We start from the raw sequence: 18,600 nt of genomic DNA on the forward strand, positions 1-18,600 counted from the left end.
ATTTTTAAAACCATATATTGGACAGCCTTTCAAATAGAGGACTGCTCTCTGTAAAGGGGGCACATGGTGATCACATACCCTATATACCAATTTGTCAGTGACAGTACCAATTATCCTCTGCCATCCCATTTTTTGAGCTGCTTTGCAAATGGCTCACTTTCTTTGTTCTTCTCTCACTTCCCCCCTTTGTCCTTACTTAAGTTTCTGCAAGTGTGCACTCATTTAAAACAGCAGGGGAGAGAGCAGAGGAGCCATTAACTTTCCCTTCCCAGTAGGCTCAGGCAAAAGCAAATGGTGGCAGCCTCTCCTAGCTTGTGGTTTTTTTCCTCATTAATAACTTTTGCCATCTTGACCACACACTGATGTTACTATGAAATGTTGGAGGGTATGCATTCAGAGGCCTTGTCTAGTTTTTGCCAGATGCATATTCTCTGGGCCCTTCAAATGCATTAGATTAAAGGAATCTGAATTTAATGGTCTTTCAATAAATGTCTATAGAACTATTAGGGGTAGGGGAGCATGTCACAACCATTTATTTATTTTTTAAAAAAAACCTCCTAGTCTATCATGCAGATACACTGTTAACTTGTTTATTAAGATTATCTACTGATTAGTTCCACGAAATGGAAAAATGGAGGCATGTTACCTTTTCCCTGTGTTTTTTCTAGTTATTCAGTATAGAAAATGCTCCCTTAATGAGAGCAATTGAAGTTAAGTGGCCACTTCACAGAAGCTAGGAGACTTCTAAACATGCTTTTACCTGTCTGGCACATGAATGTACAAGGTTGTCTGGAAATGAAGATTACAAAATTGGGATATACAGAATTTCCTGGAAAACACTTTTAGATCTGAATAAGAGGCTTTAATTAGGTGGGGTGGTGGTGGTGGGGACTTGGCATTGTTGTTGTTTTTCAATCGACAACAGAAAAATAATTTGTGGACTCAGCTCAGACTGGTGCTGCCTCAAGCTCAGGACTGGGTTTTACTAGACTGTCATATCACCCAGCTGATTGGATTTTTCTGGATTTTAGGCATGCCGCCCAGTTCCTCTCTGGACTGTTAGCTGGTCCCACCACCCAATATCAGTTAATATATTCGTGAAAAGAGATATGTCCATTCCTGAAGGATTTAGCAGACTTTTCTTGGGTGCTTTACCATAGATGGAACCATGTTAGGGTGTTGAACCAGTGTAATTCTTGATTTTTATGGCAGTTGTGCTATTTAGATGCTCGGAAAAGGAGACATCAAATACTCCCTTGCACAAGCAGTTCTCCATTTGCCCCAGTACAACAGTGCATAGACAAGGCTCTGCCCCTTTACCTGTGATAGGAATGGCCACTAGATTATGTTTTATTTATAAATGTAGCATCATAACCTGTTTTGCTTCAGGGAGGTAGCTTCATGTGTCTTCAGATCAGGCTGTCTATGAGAGCAATGGAATGTACAGCACTCCAGATGTTTCTGGACCACCACAGTTCTAGAAGTTATTCTACATTGGCTATGCTGGCTAAGGTTGATGGGAAATGCAGTGTGGCAACATCTAGGCATATGATTCCTTGGCCCAGTTCTCACCAGAAGTATGTGTATGTGTATTAGGAGAACCATCCAGAAGCCTATCATTTTCTTCCTTTTTCCTTCCTTTCTCAGGCTGGGTTTCTGGTTTTGTTTCCTTCTGTTTGCTATTGCCAATCTTTTCCCCTTTGCTTTAAAGTGAACTGTTATGGCTATTTATTATGCTGATTGGTTCTTGAACTATATAGATGCTATGCTACGAAGGGAATTGTGATGGGGGGATTAAGGGGGATTTAGATTGTTCTGTAACAATGTGAGACACCTGCATTATGTTGCAACCTGCATATGTTGTTGTAAAGCTGATTAAAAAGCACAATGGAAACTATTAATAGAAAAGAGAAAGAGGCCACCCTTTGATCTCAGTGATTGTGTTGGGAGTTAGGGGAGGAAAACCCTCTTAGGGATATTTGGTTCAAGCCATTAATGAAGTTATAGATCAAAATCAGTGCCATGGCATGTTCCCAGAAGACCATAGGAACCAGTTTTCACACTATGATAATGTGTAATCACCAACACATCCCTACTGGGAGAGAGAGTCAGCATGATATATAGTATATAGAGTATCAAGACCTGCCCTGCTAAGGGGCAGAGTGAGGAAGCTATGTATGGAGTATCATCAAAGAGTGGCAAATTGCCTGCAAATTAATGAGTTGCCTTGCTGACCATGAAATGCTTGTGGGATTTTCTACTACATGCACTAAAATAACTTGGGCTTGAAGTCCTGGGCACTTTAACTTTGCTGAAGGAATGGGTGCCATGGACTGTTTTGCCTCAAGCAGAAAATGTCTTCGGTCCATCCTGTGTGGCATAGAACAGTTCTTCTTAAGCTATCTGTTGCAATTATATCCCCTCATGGACCAATACCGTATTTGTATCCCTGAGCTCCAACAGTTTCCTTCATCCCTAGGAAATCTCTGGAGACTGGCAGCTCATGGATTGTGGACAGGCACTCGTCCATGAATCATCATGTTCAGTAGCACTGGTGTAGATGGAATGGTAAGCATACTCAAACTAGGGAGACATGCTTGTAACTCCCAGTCAGCCATGAAGCCTATGAGGTGGCCATGGGATAGTCACATTCCCATTGTGTAGTGCACCTCAAAGGCTTCTTGTGAGGTTACAGTTATAACCATCGGTCATTATTTTATTTATTTATATTATTTTGTTGTTAACTGCCCACGAGTTGATCCTGTCACCTGGACTCAAGGAAGCCTGGGGTGTATGTGTGTGCCTAGTGTTTCCTCCTTGAGCTCCTTTGCTTAAATCTTGAAATAAAATTCATGCATAACTGGGTCATATGAGGCAAAATGTCAAATGGAGTTTCTGGACAATTGGTGTTTCAGGGCAATCAGGCCCCACATTTCTTAACAGATGCCTTCAAGCAGACTCTGACTTACAGCAACTGTATCGGGTTTTCTTTTTTTTTCTATTCAGAGCAGGTTTTCTGTTGCTTTCCTCTGAGACTGAAAGCATGTGGCTTGCCCAAAGTCACCTAGCTGTCTGAAAATTCAAACCCTGGTCTCCCAGAGCCGTAGTCCAAAACTCAAATCACTACACCAGATTGCCTCTAATGTCTCTCTCTCTCTCTCTGGCTTTACGTCGCGAACAAAGATTCAGGAAGGACTCATCCCGCGCTTTGTACAAGCGCGTTGGTGACTAAAAAGGCCAATTCGGGATAAACAGGTCCGGTTGCAGAAAGCACAGCAGAAAGTCTCCTTGGGTGATGTTTCCAGGTTGCGGTTCTTTCTGCGTTGTTGTTTCTCTTCGAGGCTCGTTCGGCGTGAGCTTTCTAAGATGGCTGCAGCATCATGGATAGTGCGTCTCCATGCCTCCCGAAGCAAGGCCAGGGAGGACCATTGTTGGTGATCTATCTGGCCAAGCCTGAAATGTTGTTTCAGGGAGTCCTTGTATCTCTTCTTTGGGGCGCCCCTCTTACGTTGACCCGTGGCGAGTTCACTGTGGAATACTATTTTGGGGAGGCGATGGTCCTTCATCCTAGAAACATGTCCTGTCCAGCGCAGCTGCGTCCTCAATAGCATGGCCTCAATGCTGGTGATCCCTGCTTGCTCAAGGACAGCAACATTTGTCACATAGTCAGTCCAGTGTATATTTAGAATTGTGCGCAAACAGCACTGATGAAAGCGTTCAAGGAGTCATAGGTGTTGGCAATAGGTGACCCATGTTTCAGACCCATAGAGGAGAATAGACAGTACAATGGCTCTATACACACTGATTTTTGTGCTTCGCCTCAAGTGTTTGTTACTCCAGACTCTTTTGTGAAGCCTTCCGAATGCGCTATATGCCTTTGCCAGTCTGTGATCAGTCTCTTTATCAATCTTGGTGTCTGAGGAGATGATGCTTCCCAGGTAGGTGAACTGCTGGACGGACTTAAGCACAGATGTGCCTACGGTGATGTGGGGATGGTAGTGTTCTTCCTGAGGTGCCGGCTGGTAGAGAATTTCCGTTTTCTTCAGACTGACTTCCAGCCCAAAGAGCTCTGCAGCTGTTGCAAAACAAGATGTGAGGCGCTGCAGAGCTGCTTCTGTACGGGCAACGAGGGCAGCATTGTCAGCAAAAAGCAGCTCACAGACTAGATAGTTTAGAGTCTTAGCGCGGGCCCTCAGGCGGCTTAAATTAAACAGGCTACCATCAGTACGGTAGTGTATATAAATGCCGTCTTCTTCTTTGAGATCTGCCGTAGCCCTTTGGAGCATCATGCTGAAGAAGATTGTAAATAAAGTCGGAGCAAGAACACAACCTTGTTTTACACCATTAGTTATTAGAAAGGGCTCCGAGAGAGCATCGCCATATCTGACTTGACCTTGCTGGCCTTCATGTAGCAGGATGATCATTTGGAGGAATTTTGGGGGGCATCCTAGTCGTTCCAGGATCTGCCACAGACCTTTTCTACTCACAGTGTCGAAGGCTTTGGTGAGGTCGACAAATGTTACATAGAGTCCTTTGTTCTGCTCTCTACATTTCTCTTGCAGTTGTCTGAGGGCAAATACCATGTCTGTAGTGCTCCTGTTAGCTCTAAAGCCACATTGGCTTTCGGGGAGAAGTTCTTCTGCAATGGCAGGAACTAATCTGTTCAGCAGTATCCTTGCGAGGATTTTTCCAGCAATGGAGAGCAGTGTTATACCTCGGTAGTTCGAGCAATCCGATTTTGCTCCTTTTTTCTTGTACAGGGTGATGATGACTGCATCTCGGAGATCTGATGGCAGTTCGCCTTTTTCCCAGCAACTCACAAGAAGTTTGTGGAGTTTAGCATGGAGTGCATGACCTCCATGTTTCCAAGCTTCAGGTGGAATTCCATCAATCCCGGAAGCCTTGCCGTTTTTCATCTGCTGTATGGCCTTAACGGTTTCTTCCAAAGTGGGAGCTATGTCCAATTCTTTCTTCATCGGTTGTTGTGTCATCTGTAGAATAGCTGAATCTTGGACTACTCGGTTGGCAGTAAAGAGGCTTTGGAAGTGTTCAGCCCATCGGTCCAGAGTGGAAGCTTTATCTGTGATTAGTGTTTGACCATCTGAACTGTACAGGGAGCTTTGAGTCTGATATGTAGGTCCAAACACTGCTTTAAGAGCTTCGTAAAATCCTCTGGAATCACCCAGATCTGCACAACGTTGTGTCTTTTCTGCTAAATTGATCCACCACTTGTTCGAATGTCTCTGAGTTTTTGTTGGAGTTGACTACATGCGAGGCGAAAGACTGCTTTTCTTACATGGCAGGATGGCTGGGCGAGTTGTGCCTGGTGAGCAGTTCTCTTCTTTGCCAACAGCTCCTGGATCTCTTGGTTGTTTTCATCAAACCAGTCTTGGTTTTTCTTGAGGGAGAACCCTAAGGATTCTTCCGCAGACTGCAGGATGCTGTTTTTGATATGTTGCCAAAGCGCTGTAGGAGAAGGGTCTATAGGGCGGTCTTCAAGTTTTGTTTGCAAGATTGCCTGAAAGTTGTCTCTCATGGCAGCTTGTTGAAGATTGTTGACTTGGAGTCTCCTCTTTAGGATGCCACCCCTCTTAGGTTTAAACTTAAAATGAAGATTTAGTTTACATCTTACGAGGCGATGATCTGTTTGACATTCTGCACTGGGCATCACTCGGGTATGACGGACATCACGAATATTTCTCTGGCGCACTAGGATGTAGTCAATGAGGTGCCAGTGTTTGGATCTGGGGTGCATCCAGGTTGTCTTCAGGCTGTCTTTCTGCTGAAAGATGGTGTTTGTAATAGTCAACTGCTGTTCTGCGCAAAATTCTAGCAGGAGACGTCCGTTATCGTTACAGTTTCCAACACCATGCTTGCCTAAAACACCTTTCCAGGCTTCAAAGTTCTTTCCTACTCTAGCATTGAAGTCACCTAGGATAATGATTTTGTCTTCTGCAGAGACTTTTTGTATAAGGTGGCATAGGTCTGAGTAGAATTTGTCTTTCTCCGCAGGGTCAGCTTGCATAGTTGGGGCATATATACTGAAGAGAACAACATGTGGGAGGCGTAAGGAGGTAATGCGATCAGAGTGTCCTGTTGTCAAGGTTTCGAGTTTGGAGGCGATGGAGTTTTTGATCATGAAGCCTACACCTGAAAGATGTTTTTCAGTTTTGGGTTTGCCAGACCAATAGAGTGTGTAGCCGGCACCGTGTTCTTTAAGGCTGCCTTCCTCGTGGAGACGAACTTCACTAAGAGCAGCAATGTCAATGTTAAGTCGTGACAATTCATGGACTATTAGAGCAGAACGACGCTCAGGACGTCCACTGTCTGCAGAATCTTGCATGGTTCTGATGTTCCAGCATGCAAGCGTTAGTCTGTTTGCACCTTTGGAGGCTGGTTTCTTTGTCTTTGTTTGACCGCATCAGAAGATTCCCATTGGCCGCGGCTAGCCAACCGGGTTGTTGGGGATGAGCTTTCTTTAGGCCACCTTTTCTAGGCCCCTCTCCATATGGAGCAAGCAGTGCTCTCCTTAAAAAAGGCTGCTTGGTCTTTCAGGATGCTGCCAAACAAGACTATCATCCCAGGTCAGTCTTGAGCGACCAAAGTCCTGAATCGCCTGCATGCAGGGTTGGGTCTGCGGCTTCCAGTGCATCTTTACACCTGCCGTTTCGTCCCTCGCCTATCGCTACAGGGCTTTTTCGGAGATTGGATGTGTCCTTCGAGCCTGTGCAATGGATTTTTCTGGTGGAGTGCAGCGTGCACAGAACTGGCCTCACCCTTTAAACCAGAGGTTCATCTGCTGAGGCCTTGACAAGCATGGACAGTGGCAGTGAGGTCCTCGGGTCGTAGGTTTGATTAGCGTTTCCTTCTCTGAGATGGTTGACCTTGCAGGGTTAGATGAGCACCATCTGCCCGGGTTTGGGATTAGAGTTTTCCTTCTCCTAGGATGGTTGGCATAAGGCTGGAGAGCCCATCCTGCTCTTTGGCGCTCTTGGTCAAATCCTTCGGTTGTGACCTGTCTGGCATGGGAGGCCAGCATAGCTCACAGCTTCATTAGGGTACGCAAGCCTCTCTCCCACGACAAAGGGGCGTCAATGGAGAGGGCCTCTAATGTACATTATAGTATTCTGTTGGTCAATAGGACATAGTAGACCAAGCAGGAATGAAAGATGATTGCTGAAGGACCCTTTCTGGGGGGGGGGAGTCATCTGCTCCCCCAGTGTTTCAGATAATATGGGGCCTGAACAGACAGGCCAAAATAAAGCTGCTTCGGGTCACTTTGGAGGTATGCTGTTTAAATGATGCCCACATCTTAAGAGGCTGGAAGCCACACCAAAGCCATGCTCCAGTCCTAAGGACTGGAGCGCAGCTTTGGCTCAGCTTCTGGCCTCTCAAGATATATGTGTCATTTAAACAGCATACCTCCAAAGTTACCCAAATCAGCTTTATTTTGGCCTGTCTGTTCAGGCCCATAGATGCTTCCAGGAAGATAGCTCCTAGTACCACCAGTCAAAAGCCACCATGCAGCTCTTCCATTTGCTCTTTCTTATTGGGCTATTTTTAATTTTTGTGGAAAGAAAAAGCTGACAAACACTGAAGGGTTACAAGATGAAGACAGCACTATCTGAACTGCAAATTCTGTGAGGCAGAGAAAGATAAAATCTTTGTATGGTAGGATTCTCCACCCTGGAGTATCAATTATTTGCCTAAACTGCACAGTCTACCCATCAAATGGTCACTGTGATAAATTAAATAAGTCAGCGCAAGAGGGCAGCATAGAACAGCTCGGCCACTCCAAGTGGTGTGTTTCAGCAAGTTTCTGACTTATCTGCCTGACAGTAGTCAGATAGGACAACAAGCACATAGGTGCCCTGAGAAATCTGTGATGTAGAAACAGAGCAACATATTTGCATTTTGTTCAAATTCAGAAAACTGAATCTTATCATATGATGATTATGATAATGTTTTAAATTGTTTTAAAATCTTTTGAGTAGTTTAATTTCATTTTAATATCTATCTTTTGTACATTTTAACTTATTCTGTTTTAATTTATAAGCCACTTTGTGTCTCAGTTCTGAGGAAAAAGCCTAGTTATTTTAAAAAAGATTATGATAGTGGTAGTAGTGTTTAGAAGGCACCAAACAATTAATCAGTATTGGAAATAATATGAATCGGCAGCATGGATTTTTTGAGAATGCAGCAAAGAAAGAAATGAATAAAAAACAAAATAATGACATATCAATTTATTTTATTTACTTCCATTTCATCTTCATTTTCCCCTCTCTGCCAGTTCATTTGACAACACTGGGTACAGATTGCAATTGTGATTAATTTGTCTCTGGCTGCTCCTTAGTTTTGAAGTACCCTGCAGTTAAATCAAGTACCACCTGACCTCTCTCTCTCTCTCTCTCTCTCTCTCTCTCTCTCTCTCTCTCTCCCCTCCTCTATGTATGATATCAACTACATTTCTTTGAAGATACATACTAATTTTAGATTAGAGTACTTGTTGCCTTATACCCAAGGAGCATATGTTCTTCTGCACACAGGTGAAGGCCAAACTAGATGTGGTGATGTATTTTTCATTTAACAATGTGTTTCTGTGTGGGTTCCAACTAAGATCTTGACTACTGGATGTTCTGAGGAGGGGAGCTCTAAACAAAGACACCTGCTGTGATCCTGCTTAACATCATGCCCTCCCATCTTCATGCCTGCTGTTTGAAAGAGGCGGAGAGCTTCCATTGGAATCAGTTGATGCTTTCCTTCCACTGGAAATAGCAAGGCCTCCAGTAAGGCTGCTTCTGATCCTGATTTTAGCTGGAGCAAAGGGTGAATCCCCAAATATGCCTTTTCTCCTCTTTATCTGTTACAGAACAGCTACAAAACACAGATTACACAATAAAAACGTGTGTCTGGTTTGACTATTAATCATTCTCCACGTGTTCCTGGACTATGGATAGTAAGAGTTCACAAATCACACAAAAGAAGAGAGGCATGTGCTCCCAGTGATTCTGTATCATCCATTCCATGATAACCAGGGATCTGTTCACATGACACAATTATAGACTTATGAGTCCACTTCAACTACTGTGGTTGCATCCTATGAAATCCTGGGATTTGCAGTTTAGAAAGAGGCATTTAGAATTCTCAACCAGCTCCTCTGCTGCCTCTGACCAAACTACAAATCCCAGGATTCCATGGGATGCAGCCATAGTACTTAATGTGGAATCATAGCTATAATTGGATAGTGGGAAAGGGCCCTGGAAAAGACGGACACTCACCATTATCTGTTTCTCTTACTTGACGTGAAACAACTGCATGACAAATATGGCAGCAATCTATGGTGGTCAAAAGAAGTACTACAAGCTCTTGTGTTGAGACAAAAAACAGAGCTAGGTAATAATGTCTTTATGAGGACTACATTGTCTTAACAAATGTATGCCAGCATTTCATATTGGCTACTTAATTACATATGTATGACTAAGTAATGTCTCTTGTCCCAGCCCACCTTGACGGCCAGTAGCCAAATAGTGTTTAATGATGGTTGGCTTCAGCAATGTCATTGCATTTATTTTTCTTAAAAGTAACATTCCATGCTTTATTCTTATATCTTACTGATTCATTAAAAAGTTTTCACCACCTCTTCTTCACATCTCCCATCCCATAGTCTATGATTGCCCCTGCTAGCTCTAACTTGTCAAAAGTAAAAAGAAGGGACCTACTCTCCTTGAGGTTCAGCTCAGATGCCATATTCCTGCCCATAAACTTAGGATTTATGTTGCTGCCCCTAAACTTAGGAGTTGTGTAGGGAAATGGATGCATTTCCACAGTTCCACCACATATATAACTGTGGTCTTGCAATATTTCCAATTGTTTCACACCAACATCCGTTCCAAGATTTTAATCAGGAAATCTATATAGAGCATGAGTCTGTCTAGTGTGGAAAGGGCAATAAACATGGATGATGTTAAGGGGTGCTTTACATGGAAAATTCCTCCTTACCACTTCAGCCCACTTTCATTATTATTGATAGGCTCTCAATAGCTTTGGTATAATTTTCTGTTCCTGTGGCTCAAGTGTTGTAATAGCTTTTCAAAATCAGTGGGAAGGTGGGGGGGAGAGAATCATAATTAGAGAGGTGGTAGGGTCTTTTCTGATGTCTTCAAAAAGAGGCTGGACAGCTGGCGATGTTTTAGCTGGAGATCCTGCATTGAGCATGGTGTTGGACTTGAGGCCCCTTCCAACTCTATGATTCTATGACTATATGAAAATACCTCTACCCACACATAGTAAGTGAAACATCCATGTACAAAAACCATCTAGCACTTTTTATGTCAAGTTTCAATTCCTCTCCCCCTCAAGTTGAGCCACTAATACATATTTAGGAAAGTGTCATGCAGACTGAATCAGCTCCAATATTAATAGGAAGCTGGATTCTGAAGGTGGGAAAAGAGAGGTGGCATTATAAGTTTGTGCCCATGCCTACAGATGACCATATGCCAAAAATGTTTTACAGTTGGACCTCCATATCTGTGGGGGATCCATCTGGACTCCCCTGTGGATACAAAACAACATTGACAGTGAGAGAGGCGGGGGAGAGAGGAAGCATTAAAATAACCCAAATCAAATAGAAGAAAGACTTTGAAATAATCTCTAGTACCTTTACCTGGAGGGGGTTCTTTGTGCTTATGGCAAGGACGTGATACTTATAATAACACAGCTCACAGCTCCAGCATCCCCTCTCACTGATCCATTTGATCAGGCAAGGTTGGTGTGTGCATTTCACTGACCCATCACAGCGACATGGACTCAGCAACTCTCCCTGGAAAAAAAGAAGAGAAAGGAGAGAGAGAGAGAGAGAGAAAATAAAAAATAGTGTTTTTTTTTTGTTTCACTTCAAAGAAGGCACAGCATAGTCAGCTCTGGAAGAGGATAATAGCATTATTCTTTCTTCCAAGAGCAGAAACAAACAACAGTTGCCTACCTGCTGTACTTTCAAGTCCCATCTCAAGTTCTTGCAAGATACTTTCAAGTGAAGTCTTAAGTTGAATTGCAAGTCTGGGAGTAAATTCTAACAGGAAAAAAAAAGAGGCAATGCATGTTTCTCAGTAAGGAACAGCAAGCCTGTTAGGCAATGGGCTTGAGGTGCGGGTTGAAGTCTGTTCAGCAGCCTGTCCCCACTGCAAAGAGGGCAGCCTTCTAAAGTTTCACAAAAGCTTTAGAAGGATCCTTCCACCTCAAGCTAATTGCATTATACATTTGGTGTACCCTTCTTGGGGCTAGGTGTTGCCAGCTATTCAAAGTGAATGATGCCAGCAAATCGGTCACTAAAATATATATAAATTACATGTCAAGTCAAGTTCAAGAGGAATCAATGAAGCAACTTGAGTCTGACTTGTGTCTGTGTCAATCAACTCAAGTCTTTATTATTGCCTCTAGCCATAAGAAACACACTCATCAATAACAGTTGAGGCCTGTGAAGAACCGAATAGAACCGAGCCCCTGAATTCCTGGCAGTTGAGGAAGGGCACTAATGCCATACTCTCCATCAATTCACACATGAAAACAGGGCTACATAGAGCTAAACAACATTGGAGTGTGGTTCAGATGATTAACGTTGTTAATGAGAGGCTAGGATAGGATGCAGCAGTTTGTTTTTGCCTCATCCCAGAGGGAACTGCAAGATTCTGCCCCATCTTCTCCTCTCCCCCTACTGAGCTGATGACAAAAGACTTTTGGACTCTGAACTCAGTTTGCAGCAACTGAAGTGAGGTGCGGACAATGGGCAAAGTAGTAATAGGAGAATCTCAGACTTTCTAAAAGCAACTGAAAAAGTGGGACAACAAAGGATTTATCAGGACTGTCCCTGCCAGATCAGAACAGTTGACAGGTTTGTAATGCTTGACTCACTTGCTGGCCAGAGCGACAGAGAACCATGTAGTTAGATCAGAGGCAGGCCATTTGTGACCTTCCAGATGTGTTTGGACTGCAACTCCCAACAGCCAACACAGCCAGTATTCTAACAAAATCTGCAGTTCAACAAAATCTGACCCCAGGGCAAAAGAAAATCCAGTTGTACAATGGGAAAGTGTGATAAAGGGTCAAAGCAGCCTGTTATACTATATATAGAGGAAATGCCATAAAAATGCAAGAACATATTATGGACCATGCAACTGATCACAAGTGCTGTACAGAAAGCATACTGTATTCGAGTAGGAAGGGGTAGTGAAATCAGACCCCACTCACCAACATCCTAAACCCCGAAAATCTAGAACATGGCTGATCACCAAGCTAATGTTCACCCTTGGATCCCATAGCAGGCTGCCACAATATATGTCAGGAGACCTGGAAGTGTCACCCAAAGTGATGTCACCTCCAGGTTCATTTTGAGCTGTTTTTCAGTCATGGGGAGAAGTTACAGAGAGGGTTGTGGAGGTCAAACAAGCCAAACCACCAGGTTTTGAGGGCAGTTTTGCCACAGTTTTTGACTTCACATGATTTTTAAAAATATATATTTTGAGGCCCAGGGACTTCAGAAGTGAGATCCCAAGGTGATCTAAAGAGGTTGTGGTGTGCATGCTGCTCATGAGCTGCACTTTCTCCATGCCAGCTGAGAAAACAGTGTGCACTACATTATACAGGAATGAAACCCTTTGTCTTAAAATGCCAGCCTACATCTTTGGGGAAAATGTCTTCCCCAAATATGACGGTGAGTCAGGCTTTAGTTGCTAACTAACTTGCTGAATCTTTATTGGACTGCAAGTAAATTCACATCTCTCCAAGCTGTCATATTTAAAACACAGCACTCATAGATAGTCTGCCTTTCCAAATTTGCTTAAAGTTGGTCTCTGGGATTAGACAAATATTTGTTGTTGTTGTGTGCCTTCAAGTCATTTCTGACTTATGGTGACTCTAAGGCGAGCGTATCATGGGGTTGTCTTGGCAAGATTTGTTCAGAGGAGATTTGCCCTTGCCTTCACCTGGGGCTGAGAGGATGTGATTTGTCTAAGATCACCCAGTGAGTTTCTTGCTGAGCTGGGAATTGAACATGGGTCTCCAGAGTTGTAGTCCAACATATAGTGCATCAAACAAACAAGCTTCATTTATACACCGCTTCATACCACCTAAGCAGTGTATAAGCGATTTACAACTATAAGCTAATTTGCCCCCAACAATCTGGGTACTCATTTTAGTGACCTTGGAATGATGCAAGCCTAAGACAAGCTTGAGCAATTTTGCTGGTCTTGAACTTGCAACCTTGTGGTTTTGAGCAAGTGGCTGCAGTACAGGCATTTAACCACTGCACCACCAGGGCTTCTGGCATCACAAATGGTAAACAGTAAACAAAAGCATCTAACTCCATGATCATAGAATCATAGAATCATAGAATCATAGAGTTGGAAGAGACCGCAAGGGCCATCCAGTCCAACCCGCTGCCATGCAGGAACTCTCAGTCAAAGCATCCCAAACAGATGGCCATCCAGCCTCTGCTTAAAGACCTCCAAGGAAGGAGACTCCACTACACTCCGAGGAAGGAGTGTGTTCCACTGTCGAACAGCCCTTACTGTCAGGAAGTTCTTCCTAATGTTGAGGTGGAATCTCTTTTCCTGTAGCTTGCATCCATTGCTCCGGGTCCTAGTCTCTGGAGCAGCAGAAAACAAGTTTGCTCCCTCCTCAATATGACATCCCTTCAAGTATTTAAATAGGGCTATCATATCACCTCTTAACCTTCTCTTCTCCAGGCTAAACATCCCCAGCTCCCTGAGTCGTTCCTCATAGGGCAAGGTTTCCAGACCTTTCACCATTTTAGTCGCCCTCCTTTGGACACGCTCCAGTTTCTCAATGTCCTTTTTGAATTGTGGCGCCCAGAACTGGACACAATATTCCAGGTGGGGCCTGACCAGAGCAGAATATAGTGGCACTATTACTTCCCTGGATCTAGATACGATACTTCTATTGATGCAGCCTAAAATCGCATTGGCCTTGTTAGCTGCCGCATCACACTGTTGACTCATGTTCAACTTGTGGTCTACTTGGACTCCTAGATCCCTTTCACATGTTGTCTCCTTAAGCCAGGTGTCTCCCATCCTATATCTGTGCATTTCATTTTTTCGCCCTAAGTGCAGTACCTTACATTTCTCCCTGTTGAAGTTCATTCTGTTAGCTCTGGCCCAGCTTTCTAGTCTATTCAGGTCATTTTGAATTTCGATCCTGTCCTCTGGAGTATTAGCTATTCCTCCTACTTTAGTGTCATCTTAGTGATAAGTATTCCCCCAATTTTCCTCCTGCTGTTTAAAGTCAGCTTTAAAGGGAGCTGAAGGATTGTGGTGATCAGAAGTCTAGTGAGGAAGGCTATTACACAACACAGAGTCAACCATTATGAAGGCTTTGATCAGCAAACTAGACAACTTCATTTTTTAAAAAATAAAACCTGGAATAGAGCTCTAAAATAAGATTGTAACAGGCAAGTGGACTCAGAACTGGTCTCAGGGATCATGGCAGTCTCTCCAGTATGTTCTCCATAACAGAGCTTGGAAGCAAGTTATAAACCACCAGTTATTTGTAATTAGTTCCTCCTCTATCAACAAAGGTACAATTAAATTACATTTAGACTGCTACTTAATAAAGGTGAATTGCATTACTTTTGTGGTGTAACTCTTTTTAGTTACTTTTATAGTTATGAGTTGTGGCTTCACTAAACAGTGGAGGAGTCTATGTCTATCACATGGTTCAAATGCTGACTTGTGTATGCCTTGTGCTACTGAATGAGAAACATCCAGATTTTGTTTTAAAGGTTACTTTTGTGAAATAGGAAACTAAAGAGTTAACTGTAACAATGGTTTTTGATGTCTTAGAGCAATAACTGCAACTGATTAAGTAACTTTCTAAATTCTATTCCATATTGTCCTTTCCCCCACAATTTCCAATCTGGTGATTTAGGATCAGACAAATGCAGCAGGAACCTGTAAAAACTGCCAAAGCTGCTTGGCATTCAAGTTATATTGTCTCCAGAAATACATTAATATTCATTACATTGTTACAAGGTACAAACTGGGTTATAATTAAAAAATGGTGAATTCTGTCCTTCCCTGTCATACAAATTTAAGTGGTTCTGTCATCTGACTCTCTCTCTCTCTCTCTCTCTATATATATATATATATATATATATATATCACTTTGCCCAGCAAAAGAACCTAGGAATAAAGACAGCTGGATTATACTTGCCTCAATACTCCGCCCTCTGGCAACCCCTATGCTGCTATTGAGTGTAATTGTGGAATGGGGATGGGAGGTGGGGAACATTTAAAGAGAAGAAAGTGGTTTGAAACTGTTGGTGGTCAGTTGATTTCTCTTTTAGAAAGCCACAAGGAGGCAAACTGGGTAGAGGCAGAGAACACTTGTGTTTGACTTCATTGATTAAAAACACTAATTCATATGCATGCAAAAGCTGTAAGCCTAAATGTTTCCTTATATAAAGCTTTTGTGGACTGGGGTTAGGGGCAGCATTCATGACTGAGGAGGAAGACCATGAAGAACAGGTATAGTCACTAAAAAATTGACCATGTGACCAATACTGGACTATTGCTTGCTTAGCTACATTTTCCTAAACAAGTGATAAAGAAGGGGGGTCTCCCATGAAAGGGCACGATGAAAGGTCAGAGAGTCATTTACTTAATGAAGGTGGACCAAATCCAAGAGAGGGCACCACAGATGCTTGAGTAATGACTGTTTGTATGAGCCTCCTATGGCCTTGGATAGAGCTGGCCGAACAACAAAGTCATCCCCCAGTTTTGTTACCCATTCATTATCAGGGGCACGTGGCACTGGAGCATTTAATGCTTTCAGAGAAAAGAATGGATGCTCTTGCCACTGTACTGGATCCAAGCCACTGGATAGGATATTGTTTGGTGTACGAGGAGGAAGAACCCTTCAATCTCTGGTTGTAGTTGTTGTTGTGTGCCTCCAAGTCATTTTTGACTTATGGTGACCCTAAAATTAGCCTATCATAGGCTTTCTTGGCAAGTTTTTTCAGAGGGGGGTTGCCATTTCTATCCTCCGAGGATGAGAGAGCATGATTCGCCCAAGGTCACCCAGTGGGTTTTTATGTTCTAGTGAGAGTTTGAACCCTGATCTACAGAATCGTAGTCCAAAGCTGAAGCCATTACACCATGTTGGCACTCACCCTCTTAACTCCCATATCCAGGTTTATTAGACCAATGTGGAAGGAATTGCTGTTATGAGTGACTCTTGGCATGGGCTGACCACTTTAGCTATTTGCAGCGAAAGATGCCATGCTTATTGCTTTTCAGGATGGGCACCTTAGGATAATACAACCCCTAGTTCTTCCTCCAAATTTTGTTATTCACAAATGGGAGCAAGGCACAATGCAGTGCTATTGTGTTACCATGAACCCACATGTTTATGTTGTTGTCCTTATTTAGCCTACAGCAAGCAGCAGGTGGTATGTCATATCACTTCTAAGGTTATAAACAACCATTGGGCCCAGATAGTCCTTAGATGAAAAGTCAGAAAGCTTTCACAAGCCTTGGAGGGGTAGAGAATCCTAGAGTCTGGGAGCCACCAGTGCAAATGTCCTGTTTCACATACCCATAAACTATCAGATGGTGATGCAACAAACAGCTCACAGTAATCGATGGTTGGGATCATGTAAGATTCACATCCCGCTGACCTGAAACCATTCAAGATAGGAGTGGGAATTATGCTTAGCCACATATATACATAGACGACTCCCAGAATCCCTCCCTATTGGCTATGTGGGCTATAGGGCTGCTAGAGGTAGCTGTTGAGCCACACCTGGATGCCTACCTCTGATTTAGGGCTTTGAAAGTAATAACTGGCTCTTAGCACTGGGTACAGAAGCAGATCAATGTAACAATTGCATCCTTGGTATAGCTGCAGCTGCCAAGCAAGCCAGCAAGGGAAAGGAAGGCATCTCTAATAGAGTCCCAAATGGGGGCCTGCTCAGAGAGCTGGGGAGGGGTTTAGATGAGCATCAGCTTCTGTTGACTACCACTGGAGTCCATAGACCAGGTGCTGACACTTGAGTCTGCTAGCAGGAAACTGGAGTCCAACAGGCATGCTGGAAGTATGGAAGTGGAGCACAATGTCATTCAGATTTGTGTATGGAACCACACAGGTGCACAAGTAGCAACAAGCAGGCTGTCTGGGTTTCTGCCAAGATTCAGAGAAGGGTTGTAAAAAGGTGTAGATCATTCTGGTAAACCAGCAGTCCTGGCAGTCCTATCCTATCTTATTTGATGTTCTGCTTCATCGCAAGTAGCTTACAATAATATTCTCAGTAAAATTCAACAAACAGCCAAGGTATTGCCATCCATTTTAAAGCTGTGAACACTCAATCATTTTAAAGAGCTAGTCATCGGTGTTTGGGTGTCTAACTCCTAAGTGAAGTATGAACCCTTCTTGCCAGAATTACGGGACTTCTGGATCTGACTCTCCCTTTCCTGCTGTGCCTGGGCCATTTCTTTTTAAGTTCCTCAGTGCCATTCTTCTCTGTGTATTTCCTACTACATTTCTCATTCCTTTGCAGATGTGAGACATGGCCCTTTGGTCCTTTATGACACTGGCATCCATTGCTTCTCATCCACTCACACTGACAAGTTTCAAGTTCTGAAACTAGAAGGGCTTGAGAATCCTTCCTCTAATATGAGGATTTTTGTTTTATTTTAATAAATGGCTATGCAATAAAATGTGGATTCTCATTGAGCCTTCTAGAATATTTCCAGCTGCTCAAAAGGAGCTGCTGGATTGTGAAAACTTTTGCTAATTTTAATAAAATCATCATGAACAGCAACTTGTTATAGGGAACATAAAATTCCCAGGCTGAAACAGCTTCACTGGCTGCCAGTCCATTTCCAGGCACAATTTAAAGTGCTCATTTTGACCTATAAAGCCCTGTATCTAGACTAGAATATCTGAAAGCCCATATCTTCAGGTAGAAACCTACTCAACCCTTATGATCTTCTGCAGAAGGCTTTCTCTCCATCCCACCACTCCCCCAGGATATGGGAGAGAGCTTTCTTGGTGGCTGTTCATAAGCTATGAAACTCCATCCCATGGGAAGTTCCAAATGCATCTGCTCTCTCTGCTATCTTTTTGCTGGCGGGCAAAGACCTTTCTGTTTAAACAGGACTTCAGCCTTAACACACCTGGACAGAAGGATATGCAATTAAGTGTGTGTCTTTTAGTATCCAGTTTGTATTTTTAAGTCTTTTGTTTGAATGTTAATATTTTATAAGCAGTGATTTAATTGGATTTATGGTTGAATGCTTTTTAAAACTTTTGTATTTCATTGGGTTCATCTATGCCTTAAAGATTACTCTGGGGTGTCCGTGGAGTATTTTGGCCCTAAATTTGCCCCTTAATGTTTTGCAGCAAGGGCACTGCCTTCACTCCCATGGTCCCAAGCCACCTGCCACCCTTGCCACTAAGCACCTTGTTCTGGCATTGGAGTGATGTGACCACAGCAGGGGTGGCAGGCAGTGGAGGTCTTTTTGCAGGGATGAGATGGTGGCACCTGCATGGTCCTGAGCCATCAGCCACCCCCCACTGCTGCGGGTGCAT

General features: G+C 43.2%; 1 protein-coding gene across 1 annotated transcript in view; it reads right to left on the reverse strand.

Annotated features, from left to right (window-relative positions):
• Positions 1 to 18,600, reverse strand: part of MARCHF4 (membrane associated ring-CH-type finger 4) — a 194,310-nt gene that overhangs the window by 23,590 nt on the left and 152,120 nt on the right. The window contains exon 2 of the mRNA XM_042445499.1: positions 10,664 to 10,819. Within this exon, the coding sequence (XP_042301433.1) occupies positions 10,664 to 10,819 (156 nt within the window). The remainder of the gene's footprint in view (positions 1 to 10,663; positions 10,820 to 18,600) is intronic.

This window comes from Sceloporus undulatus, chromosome 1 (assembly GCF_019175285.1).
Source record: "Sceloporus undulatus isolate JIND9_A2432 ecotype Alabama chromosome 1, SceUnd_v1.1, whole genome shotgun sequence".
NCBI classification, from domain to species: Eukaryota; Metazoa; Chordata; class Lepidosauria; order Squamata; family Phrynosomatidae; genus Sceloporus; species Sceloporus undulatus.